The following is a 13,087-nucleotide window of genomic DNA, read 5'->3' on the forward strand; positions in this document are numbered from 1 at the left end:
CATATTTGCTGAATAAAAGTTTTAATTTCTTACAAAGACAGAAAGAATAAAAATGTACTGACCCCAAACTTTTGAACGGTAGTGTATATTGTTAGAAAAGATTTCTATTTTAAATAAATGCTCTTCTTTTGAACTTTTTATTCATCAAAGAATCCTGAAAAAAAAGTATCGCAGTTTCCAAAAAAATATGAAGAAGCAAACAGTTTCAACACTGATAATAAATCAGCATATTAGAATGATTTCTAAAGATCATGTGACACTGAAGACTGGAGAAATGATGCTGAAAATACAGCTTTGATCACAGAAATAAATTAGATTTTAATGTATATTAAAATAAAAAAAACGTTATTTTACATCATAATAATATTTCACATTATTAAATTTTTTCCTGTATTTTTGATCAAATAAATGCAGCCTTGATGAGCAGAAGAAACTCTTGTAAAAAACATTAAAAATCGTTCTGATCCCAAACTTTTGACCGGTAGTGTATGTTAATTTAGATTTGTTCATAAAATAATATAAATGCATAATATAACACTAAAATGTAAATAACTATTTTTAAATACATTGAATTTTTGCAAAAAGTACGCATTTTTGAACGATTACAATTTAAGTATTTTTTATTAGCTAGTAAACAAGTAAAACAACACATTCTGAACAGTTGTAGTTTTAAGCAGAGTATTAGTAGTTAGTTAGTGTGCTACACTCTAAGAAAAGTGTGTAAAATAGGAGAAAATATACTGTTAATATGAAGGAATTTACTGTATTGACTTTTTTTTTTTGATTGAAGTTTTTTACCTGCATTTTTAATTATGCATTGTATTTTGTGTTTTCGGGTTACAACAGATAATGGATAACAGATAATGTCTTGGAAGATAATACCTTTTCAAAATATTTTTCTGACAGTGTACTAACTGATCAACAATCACAAGTACAAGCTACTAACAAAGTGTATCATATATGAACAATTATTAAATTACTAAATTATTTATTATTATTAAACAATTGTAAATAGCAACTAACTTAATTCACGTGATGTGTGTACTGCTAGGCATCTTTCCTCTTTTTGTATAATTTAAATGGTAAATGTGTGCCTTTTTATCATACGAGTCACTTATCAAAAGTTGCTAAAAGTTGAAAAAAACTAAAAATGAGTGAAAATTCACACACCGTTCCTCCTGTCGTTGAGCTCTGAATCTGCAGAGCACTCCCTGGTGGACATCTTTTTATCTCCATGTTTGCTCTTACTCCAGAACCGCATTTTGCCTCTGACCCTAAAAATGGAAAAAAAGATTATATGTGACACTGGACCGCAAAACCAGTCATAAGGGTACATTTTTTAAAATTAAGATTTATACATCATCTGAAAGCTGAATAAATAAGCTTTCCGTTGATGTATGGTTTGTTAGGATAGGAATAATTACCCGAGATACAACTATTTGAAAATCTGGAAACTGAGGGTGCAAAAAAATCAAAGTGTGTGTGTGTGTGTGTGTGTGTGTGTGAGTGTGTGAGCGTGTGTGAGTGTGTCAGTAAGCAGCGCATTAATATAGACCAGTAACTAAAGGCTCTAATGCACACCAGTATAGGTGTGTGTATTGTAAGAGCTAGACAATATATGATGATATGTAACGGTATAGTAGTGGTGTCCCATTTCTTAGGGGAATATTTTCACCCCACACACTCTGTTTCAAGGGGAAGGGGAAGGGGTAGGTGAAGAGGTATAAAATAGAATTGGGGTTGGGCCTTAGTCTTAGTAAACAAAGTTTTGGTTACACTTTTTTTAAGGTGTCCTTGTTACAGTGTAATTATACATTTAGATACTGAGTAATATTAATGAACTACATCTACTTACTATATGGTTAGGATTAGGGCTTGTCTTGGGGTGACTTGCATGTAATTATGCATAATTTATTGTTATTATAATAGTAAGTACATGTAACGTGTAACAAGGACACTTTAAAATAAAGTATTTATATTTTTATAAAGTATAAAAAAAATCTCTTTTCACTTGAGTTTTCACACACCACATTCACACTGCTTTTGACCAATTCTATATGACTATAAAATACTAACAATTATTATGATTTTATTGTAATTATCATTAAATATATTAAACTAACAAATAAATATATTGTAATAATAAAATTTGACTGTAAAAATTAAAAAAAATTTTTTTTTAAATTAAATTAAAAATTACTACATTTTCAAATTATTTATTTGAATTATAATTAAATAAACGTACTGTAAAATTACAATACTAATTCCTTTTTTAAACAAACATTTTTTAACGTCACAGCCTGACTGCGCGATATGACAATTGAACAATATCAGTTTTCTTTCTACATATTATGCAGCTCTAAAATAGTGAGTGTTGTGTTCATCAGCCAGAAGAAGGAAAGAATCCCATCTGACCTGCCGTCTGTTTGCGAGATCGACTTCCTGAGCAAATCCATTTTCCCAAGGTCCCCTGACGACATGGTCTTCTGGATCCTCTTCTGCTCTTTCTGAGAAACAAATCCAGAATCAGATGCTTCGTGAACATCAGACCAGACTAAACAGTATATTATCAGATCTGGTTCTGGCTGATGAGTGTCCCACGTAAAGCTCTTTGAAGAAAAAACAACCCATGACACCAAACCCCAGAGAACGAGGGACAGCACGAGAGAAAGAGAGAGTATTTAAGATCAGAGAATGAATCCGTGTTAATGGTAGTCGCATGCATCTTGACTCGCAAACTCCATATTCATCAACGGCTGCAGCTCAAGTAGAGATCAGACACCACAAACTCTTTCAGAGTCCCGGCAGCTTCATCCAGTCAGGGTTATTAGTCTTCTATTTGATTAGTCCGACAGAGAAAGTCCGACAGTGAGCTTTTGCACACTCACCAAACCTTAAACTACTGGCTCACACCAAATTCTGTCATCGTTTATCCCCCCTTAAGTCGTTTCAAATCCCTTTGACTTTTTTCTTCCATCAGAAACTATTATAGCTGATTTATTGATTTTTACTTTTTTTTTTATAATTTTGTCATGGTTTTTAATTTTTTAAAATATTTTATTTAGTTTAAGTTCATGTTTATTTAAAGTAACACTTTTTTTATTGTTATTTTAATTAGTAAAAAAAAAAGAAGTAATTTTCATTTTACTGATTTTACGTGAAATAAAATTTCAAGTTTTGTATATTTTATTTGATCTCAATTAATGTTTATTTTAAGAAACAATTTTTTATTGTTTTAATGAACTATAATAACCAGAGTCATCACAGGTCCTTTATTACTTTTTTTAATTCATCTTTATTTTTATAATTTTTCATTTTCATTTTCATTTTAGTGATTTTGTTTAGTAAAATAATTGTTTTTCTCCCACGGGTCTTTTTTCATTTTATTTATTTTTACAATTTTACTAATTTTAGTGAAATATTTTTTAATTTTTTTTTATCTCAATTAAAATTTATTTAAAGTAATTTTTTTCTTGTTTTATTTCGAATTAACTAAAAATACCGAAGGGTCCTTAAAAGTATCTATATTTTATTTATTTATTTTTTAATATATACATATTTTAAATTAAAAAGTGGTTTAAAAGGCTGAAAAGTGAAGTTTAGCATTTTATAAAACTTTGTTTTTGTCAAAACCTGTTATTAGAACTGTAAAGAACTGTATTTAAATAAATAAATATTTTATTTAATTTCAGTTAATGTTTATTTAAAGTAACACTTTTTTATTGTTATTTTAATTCGTTTTTTTTAATAATTTTTCATTTTACTGACTTTACATTAAATAAAATTTCAAGTTTTGTATATTTTATTTGATCTCAATTCATGTTTATTTTAAGAAACAATTTTTTTTATTGTTTTAGTTAACTATAATAACCAGAGTCCCCACAGGTCCTTTATTACTTTTTTAAATTCATCTTTATTTTTATAATTTTTCGTTTTCATTTTGATTTTAGTGATTTTGTTTAGTAAAATTTATTTTTTTCTTCCACGGGTCTTTTTTCATTTTATTTATTGATTTTTTATTTTATTTTACTAATTTTAGTGAAACATATATATATATTTTTTATCTCAATTCAAATTAATTTGAAGTAATTTTTTTCTTGTTTTATTTCTAATTAACTAAAAATACAGATGGGTCCTTAAAAGTATCTATATTTTATTTATTTATTTTTTAATATATATATATTTTTTAATTAAAAAGTGGTTTAAAAGGCTGAAAAGTGAAGTTTAGCATTTTATAAAACTTTGTTTTTGTCTGTTTTGAACTGTATTTAAATAAATAAATATTTTATTTAATTTCAGTTCATGTTTATTTAAAGTAACACTTTTTTATTGTTATTTTAATTAGTTTTAAAAAATTCATTTTCATTTTACTGATTTTACATGAAATAAAATGTCAAGTTTTGTATATTTTATTTGATCTCAATTAATGTTTATTTTAAGAATATTTTTTATTGTTTTAGTTTTAGTTAACTATAATAACCAGAGTCCCCACAGCTCCTTTATTACTTTTTTAAATTCATCTTTATTTTTATACGTTTTCGTTTTCATTTTGATTTGAGTGATTTTGTTTAGTAAACATTTTTTTTTTCTCCCATGGGTCTTTTTTCATTTTATTTATTTTTTTCAATTTTACAAATTTTAGTGAAATTTTTTTAGATTTTTATTTTTGTATTTTATTTTATCTCAATTAAAATGTATTTTAAGTAGTTTTTTTATTGTTTTATTTTTTATTAACTAAAACTACCGACGGGTCCTAAAAAGTATCTATATTTTATTTATTTATTTTTTAAAAAGCTTTAAAGGTTTAAAAGGCTGAAAAGTGAAGTTTAGCATTTTAGAAAACTTTGTTTTTGTCAAAACCTGTGTTTTTAGAACAGTATCATTTTTACAGTTGTTTTTACAGTTGTTTTTTAATGGTTTGGGTGTTACCATAGACTTAAAAAGGTCTTAAACTTGATTTTAGATACCCTGAATAACCCACTGAACAAAAAATTAGATGGTGTTTGGCTACGGTGCAGTTAACAGTCTTCAAAATGAACGTCAAACGGGTTTGGAACGACACGAGGGCGATTTAGTGACAGAATTCTACATTTTGGTTAAACTATTCTTTAAAAATGAGTGTGGATCCTGTGATGGATCAGAATGGATGAGTGTGCAGAGCTGCGCTAGGGACGGCTCTGGCCTCGTCTTCGTCAGAGTGGAGCTGCGGAGCACGGCTCAGGAAATCAGAGCGAGTCCCGGCCATGCGCGCTTTCTTTACACGAGCTGCTCTGATCACCTGATCGATCACACTGACGTCAAAACTACTGACAGACACTCAGCACCCAAACTCATCTCACAGCTATACATGCAGCTTGATTTTACTCCGCTGAGCTGAAAAAACCTTTCATGCCTAAAACATGTATCATAGTCACTCTCAAATCTCTCAGGAAGACATATAATATGCATATTTATAATATAATATTTTATACTAAAAATATAATTAAAATATTTAATATAGATATAACATTACAGAAATAATGTATAGTAATATACAGTAATATAGATATTAAAAAATGCATAAAAAATATTTAAAAATTAATATAAATAAAAATACAATTATAATATAGTAAAGTAGTATAGTTTTTAAAGTACAACTATAATAACTACTGTATATAACTATAAAAATCATAGTAATTAAAGTATTAAAAATACTGGATTTATACTAAAACATTTATATAAATAAAGGTGACTTGACTTGACTTAACTATGCTAATTATAGCAATTAAAGTATTATAAAATGCTGTTTTATACTAAAAACTATTTTGAAATAATATATATAACAGACGTACAGTAATATACATAAGATTTGTTACAAATAAAAATGTAACAAATAAAACATTATAGTACAGTAATTAAGTATAACACTTACAACTATATTAATTATAGTAATTAAAGTATTAGAAAACTAAAAACTATTTTTAAATAATATATAATATTTAGATATACAGTAATATAGATGACATTTGTTATAAATAAAAATATAAATAAATTAAAACGTTAAAAAATTATAGTATAGTAATTAAAGTAGTATAGTTATTAATGAATAACTATAATAACAATATTAATTATAGTAATAGAGTATTAAAAATACTGTTTTTATATTAAAAACTTTTTTTTTTAAATAATACAAAAACTAAATTATTCAAAATTTTGTATTTCAAAATTGAAAAAAAAAGAAATGCTTCTGCAATAAAAAAGTCTGAACAAATAAAGTTCCTCACCTCTCTGTTTTTTAACGATCTGAATCCTGCCTCTCTTTGGATCGCCTGTGATCGTTCCTGATTCACCAGGTCTTTATCCGACCTAAAACACACAGCAGAGCGGATCGACCCACATGACCACAACCAAAAACACCTGAACATGTCTGAATGTCACTGCATCAGACGCTAAAGATCAAAACAAGGGCACACAAAAGTGACCCGTGCTGCGTCGCAATGAGCAAAATCACCAAGCAACGTTGACGGGTCAAAGACGAAAAAGGGTTTACGCATAAAAACAATAAGTGTAATACTGCTTTAAATTGTTGTTGTTTTTCCTAAAAAATATTTAAAAGTTTTCTGTTTAATTTAATTGCACTTTTGCTTTTGTTTTTCTGAGCAAAAAATAAATATCATACATTTTTCCCCTGATTTACAGAAGAGACCCACTAAAATGTAATTCAGTGTAACAATCTTCTCAGGCATATTTACAGCAAAAATCAAGACGAATTACTTTCACCCCATATACTAATTAGTTGTAATTTTACATTTTTAAAGCATCTGCCACTATCCTAGGTTTTGCCCATTTGTCAGTAAGAACTTTTTACTCATTTAAAACACAATCAAATTTAATATGCTCACTTATTCTTTTAGATATTTTAATATGCACACGTCAGAATAAGCATGTTTTTTTTGAATTTTTTACATAAATATTGTGTTACACTGAATGACAATGTAACTTTGTTACATTTTGTTATTTTACAAAGCCCCGTGAAGCCGTGGTTTACAGTGAATTTATAACATCTAAGGGGGTTTTAGGCACTCCGCTTCGCGTCTAACAACGCCCCTTAGCTGTTATAAATTCACTGTAAACCACAGCTTCACGGGGCTTATTGCTTTAATCGAATCGTGAGTCGAGTGAATCGTTACATCCCTAATCTTGACGTGAACTCACTTGGAGAAGGTCAGTCGGCTGCGTTTGGGAGAGAAGGCTTTCTCCTTCATACTGATGCTGATGCTCTGAGCTACAAACTTCTTCTGAACCTCCTTCTTGGGCTCTGAAGCCACTTCTCGAACCGAGTCCCTCGAGTCCAGCTGGAGGGGTTTGGAAGAACAAGGTGCGATGGTTTGAGGCTCAGGAGGATCTGGAGAAGACGATCCATTCGATCTGTCGTCGGTTTCTCTGTGAATCTCCTCAGCGTCCATCGTCTCGTGTTTCTGCAGAGCTTCCAGGCTGCTTTGGTCCACAGGCATCTCCTTCTGCATGCGGATTATGACCACAACGGACTCCTTTTTCTCCCGAGCTTGTTTGAGCGGGCTGCTGTCCTCATCTGCGATGTAGAAGTGAGGTTTGAAGGAGGCCAGACTGCTCTGGTTCTCCTCCATCGGCTTGGGTTCGGGCGCCGTCGGTTCCTCGTCGGGACAGCCGAGGAGCTCGAAGCTTCCCTGGCTCTCCGAGGGAAGATGTCTGGAGAGAGGGCTCTGAGCGGGAAGTGCGTCGTCCACTGAAGCGGAGCGCACTTTGAGCAGCTCTAAACTGAAGGTGGCTTGCTGGAGCTCCCGCTGCCTCCTGCTTTGGCGTTTGGAGCGGCTCTTCAGCGTACTGTCGTCTACGCTTCTGAGAGGTTCGGCGGACTGGGTTTCTCCCTTCTCCTCTTGGACTTCGGGTGGGTTTTGTTGGGCGTGTAAACTTTTGCTCACAGTGTTTTCACAGAGGCTTTTCTCTCCACGTCGCTGCTCTCGAAGAATGCGGCACCTTGGGAAAAAACAACATACATTTATGACACTTTCATCCAATAAGGACATAAACTAGATGTTTGATAAATCAAGAAAATATTTATTTATTTATTATTTTATTTTTCTCCTTTTTCTTCTTGCCTATTTAGATGTTTATTTGTATGCTTATTAGTGCTGTCAAACGATTAATCGCAAATAATCGCATCCAACATAAAAGTTTTTGTTTGCACAATATATGCGTGTATATTTATTATACATACACTGAACAAAATTAAAAACGCAACACTTTTGTTTTTGCCCCCATTTTTCATGAGCTGAACTCAAAGATCTAAGACTTTCTATGTACACAAAATGCCTATTTCTCTCAAATATTGTTCACAAATCTGTCTAAATCTGTGTTAGTGAGCACTTCTCCTTTGCCGAGACAAACCATCCACCTCACAGGTGTGGCATATCAAGATGCTGATTAGACAGCATTATTATTGCACAGGTGTGTCTTGGGGGCCAACACTTTTTCACACCACTGTACATGCATGTGTGTGTATTTGTATATGCATAATTAATATACACAGTACACATACATATATTATGCAAACAAAAACTTTTATTTTGGATGCGATTAATCGTTTGACAGCACTAATGCTTATATTATTGTGACTATATGTTCATCGTTATGTGGGCATTTATCATGCTTGCTTGATACTTTCTTAATTCTATAACAGTTTGATACTTGTATTGTGCCTTGAGATGCTTATGTGCTTTTCTTTAATAAAAAAAACATCAAGTAAATATTAAGACGCTTTATGGACACCTCTTATGTTTATTTTTGCTTTAGCAACCAAAATAGTTCCAATAGGAAATCGCAAAAGTGGAACAAACAGACGAAACATCAACACTCTCCAAACGTCGACTGTCCAATCAGATTAGTCAACGCAAAACCACTAGCCAATCAGAACATAGCTGGTTTCTAAAAGATGTGGAGAGAGATTTTGGACCAATGAGATTCATTTTCATCGTTTTAATTTAAATTTTTGTATTTTATTTATTATATTTTTAATACTAAAATATAAAATGCTATTAAAAACAATAAAAACAAAGACTCTTCATCTCATCCTAGACCTATGAGTGACATCTACATATATGCATTACTTTTTTAATATAACATTGACTAATAGCTCATTAATCAAGTGAGGAAAAAATAGATCAATAAAACTAAAATAAAGTATAACAATTAGATTATTTTGATGCTAAAACTTTAAAATAAAAATACTAAAATACCATTTTGTTTTTAAAAGGAAATTAAATAAAATATTTTAATAAATAAAGTATAACATTATTTTTATGCTAAAAATCTCTATTTTTAAAAAAAGAAATTGAATAAAATATTGAAAAAAATACATCTACATATATAATCTACATATTTATTAAGAAATGACTAATAGCTCATAAATATGTTTAATTTGTCCATTTATCATAATTGATTCATTAACATCCTTTATTATAAATCATTACAATAATAGATAAACAATCAAAAAATTTAAATATAGTATAACAATTATAATATTTTTATGCTAAAAATCTAAAAGAAAAAAAAAACAAAAAAAGAAAAATAAAATACAATTTTTATAAAGGAAATATTTTTCAAATCTGAAAATAATTACTTTATCCTACACCTATGAGAAACATCTACATATATAATTTACATTTTTAATATAATAACTAATAAAGTGGGGAAAAAATAGATAAATATAAATAACACTAAAATTACAATTAGATTATTTTTATGCTAAAAATATAAAATAAAAATTCTAAAATACTATGTTTTAAAAGGAAATTAAATTAAATATTGACAAAATACAACATTATTTTTATGCTAATATATATATATATTACTGTTTTTTTAAAAAGAAATTAAATAAAATATTTAAAAATACATTACGTATATAATCTACATTTTTATAAAAACAAATGACTAATAGCTCATAAATATGTTTAATTTGTCCATTTACCATAATGTATTCATTAACGTCCCTTATTATAAATCATTACAATAACATGCAATTTAATTTAAAAAAAAAAACAGTATAACAATTATAATATTTTTACGCTAAAAATCTAAAAGGAAAAAAAAACATTTCAAAAATATATATTTTTTTAAAGGAAATAAATATATTTCAAATCTGAAAAATGACTCCACCTCATCTTACACCTATGAGAGACATCTCTCTCATAAATAAGCTTAATTAGTCCATTTATCATAGATTACTCTGTTTCATAATCACAAGCAGACATTTATTCAAGGTTAGGTTCAAGTACACAGGTTCGATTCCCAGGGAAAGCATGAACTGACCCAAATTTGTCCCTTTAACGCAATGCAGTCTCTTTGATTAAACACATCTGGCAAAGGCATTGGTGTAGGTGTTGACTAACCTGTGGCGCTCACGCTGCCCCCTGCAGGCGGCCTGTAGCGTGACGGCGGCACGGCGCTGCTGCAGGAAGCTGTGTCTCTGTCTGAGGCTCCTCCAGACAGACTGTATAAGGCGCGCGGCCGAGTGTCGCGTCTGCAGGACTCTCCTCCAGCGCGTCTGGATGATCAGCGCCGCTCTCCTCCGCCGCAGGAACAGCCGGCGCTCTCTAAAGCCTCTCCAGGCCGCCTGCAGACGCAGCGCCGCCCCCTGCTGGAGATCCGCGTCAGCGCGAGTCAGACAGGCCCCCCACCAGCGCTGAGCGCAGAAACACACACAACACTGATTACTGTGCTGTACACACTGCATACTAGTTACTAACATAGCATGTGATTGATAAGTTATGACGTCTGTGTTTGGAAACATACTGGCTAACCTCCCCTTTACTATTCATTTTATTAGATTTTTTTATTTGCATTTGTGTTATAATTTATTACTGAGTTACTGCTTTATCGTACATTTGTATTTATTTTGTTCTGATTTTATTGTATTACCCTGTATTTTATTTTATGCTGTGGTTCACCCTCTGCTTAAGAAACCTCATCTTGATCCATCCATCCTCAGTAATTTCAGACCTATTTCTAAGTTGCCTTTTATCTCAAAGCTATTAGAGAGAGTTGCTTATCATCAGTTGAACTCCTATATCAGTATGTCCAATGTTTTAGATACTTTTCAGTCGGGTTTTAGATCACTGCACAGCACAGAAACTGCACTGTTGAACGTTAGCAATGACTTTTTGCAAGTTCTCGAAACTGGTTCATATGCGGTGCTTGTTTTGTTGGATTTAAGTGTGGCATTCAATACAATTGATCATAGTATTCTGTTACATCGGTTGGAAAAGTTGGTGGGTATTCAGTGTGTCGCTCTGCAGTGGTTGGCCTCTTATCTCAAAGACAGAACCTTCTCAGTGAGCATTGGGAAGTTTTCTTTGTCGGCTCCTTTGTCATGCGGTGTGCCCCAAGGGTCTATTTTAGGCCCTCTTCTTTTTTCACTTTACATGCTTCCCTTGGGTGCCATTTTTAAGAAATATAAGATTTCATACCACTGCTATGCTGACGATACACAGTTCTATCTTCCAGCAAAAACTGACAGCAGTGATTCTTTGGATGTGCTCTATGACTGTTTTGAGGAGATAAAATGTTGGATGGCTAATCATTTTTTGCAATTAAACGAAAGCAAAAGCGAAATTCTGATTTTAGGTCACTCTAGGACTTCATCTGTTTTTAAGTTAGGGTCTCTCTCTGCCAGTGTTCAACCCTATGTAAGAAATCTTGGGGTTATATTTGATTCGTTACTCAACTTTGAGAAACAAATTAGCACAGTGGTAAAGGGCAGCTTCTTCCATCTGAGATCAATTGCTAAACTGAAACAGTTTTTGCCCCACAAAGATCTGGAGACTGTAATCCATGCTTTCATAACATCACGCCTGGATTACTGTAATTCTCTTTACTGTAAATTTTGACTTGACTTACTGCCTTATTGCATGTTTTTAATTTTGTATTTTTGTTATTATGTGATATTTTCTTCTAATTTTATTTGACTGACAGTATTTCACTTTACTGCTTTATTGTATGTTTTTAATTTTGTATTTATTTTGCCCTAATTTTATTTTATTGCCTGATATTTTATTTTACTGCTTTATTGTATGTTTTAAATTTGTATTTGTGTTATTATGGATTATTTTGTTCAGATTTTATTTTATGGGCCTTTTTTACTGCTTTATTGTACATTTGAAATGTGTTGTATGTTTGTATTTGTATTTTTGTTATTATGCATTTTTTGCTCTAATTTATTTTATGGCCTAGTATTTTATTTTACTTGCTTTATTGTTTTTTTTTTTGTTTTTTTTTTAAGTATATCATTTTTAAAATAAAAGCCAATAAGCCAATAAAATGAATAAATACCAGGTAAAATGAGACTCAAATGCAGTGTGTACCTGTATGAGTTGAGCGGCTCGTCTCTGTCTGCAGAAGCGTCTCCTCTCCTGCTGTGTCCTGAAGCTCCTCTGCAGACACACGATCCTCCTCAGCACCTCCTGATGAAGCTGCTCCTGCAGACGCTGCCGCAGACGCTCCCGCAGGAACACCTGAGACACACACACACAGCGCTCAGCATCACGGGACATGTGTGTGTGTGTGTGTGTGTGAGAGAGTGTGTGAGTGTGTGAGAGGAGAGAGTGTGTGAGAGTGTGTGTGTGTGTGTGTGAGAGTGTTGATGTTACCGTGCTTCTGCCCACTTGATGTCCATTGGGCTCGAGGTCGACGCCCTGCAGGAACTGTCTGATTCCCGTCTGAGAGGTGTGAAAGCCCGCCGGTAACAGCACACGGAAATGATGGGCAAAATCCTGAAGAAACACATCAGGAATTCAGGAAAGTGGTTCATGTGTCAGTGTTTCCTATGAAATCAGTTTTATTTTTTCCCAAATTCTTTATTTTTTCTATTTAATTTATCTGAATTTTATTTTACTTATTCTTAAGTTAAATTTTAGTAATCAAAAACCATGTCTAATTAATTTAAATCATAAAAATACACAATTTAACAACAATTTACTGAACGTTTTAGAAAATTTTTATTTTAGGGCCCTATTAAATATGTAAAAAAAAAAAAAAAAAACACAATTCCCAATTTTTTTTTTTTTGGTTTTTG

At 31.4% G+C, this 13,087-nt stretch overlaps 1 protein-coding gene across 1 annotated transcript in view; it reads right to left on the bottom strand.

The window, feature by feature from the left end:
* Positions 1–13,087, bottom strand: part of myo9ab (myosin IXAb) — a 133,205-nt gene that overhangs the window by 34,581 nt on the left and 85,537 nt on the right. Inside the window, exons 23-28 of the mRNA XM_016494739.1 lie at positions 12,378–12,527; positions 10,407–10,699; positions 7,195–7,995; positions 6,264–6,345; positions 2,416–2,507; positions 1,171–1,274 (exon numbers count right to left, since the gene is read on the bottom strand). Of these exons, the coding sequence (XP_016350225.1) occupies positions 1,171–1,274; positions 2,416–2,507; positions 6,264–6,345; positions 7,195–7,995; positions 10,407–10,699; positions 12,378–12,527 (1,522 nt within the window). The remainder of the gene's footprint in view (positions 1–1,170; positions 1,275–2,415; positions 2,508–6,263; positions 6,346–7,194; positions 7,996–10,406; positions 10,700–12,377; positions 12,528–13,087) is intronic.

This window comes from Sinocyclocheilus anshuiensis, unplaced genomic scaffold (assembly GCF_001515605.1).
Source record: "Sinocyclocheilus anshuiensis isolate Anshui unplaced genomic scaffold, SAMN03320099.WGS_v1.1 scaffold923, whole genome shotgun sequence".
Taxonomy (NCBI): Eukaryota; Metazoa; Chordata; class Actinopteri; order Cypriniformes; family Cyprinidae; genus Sinocyclocheilus; species Sinocyclocheilus anshuiensis.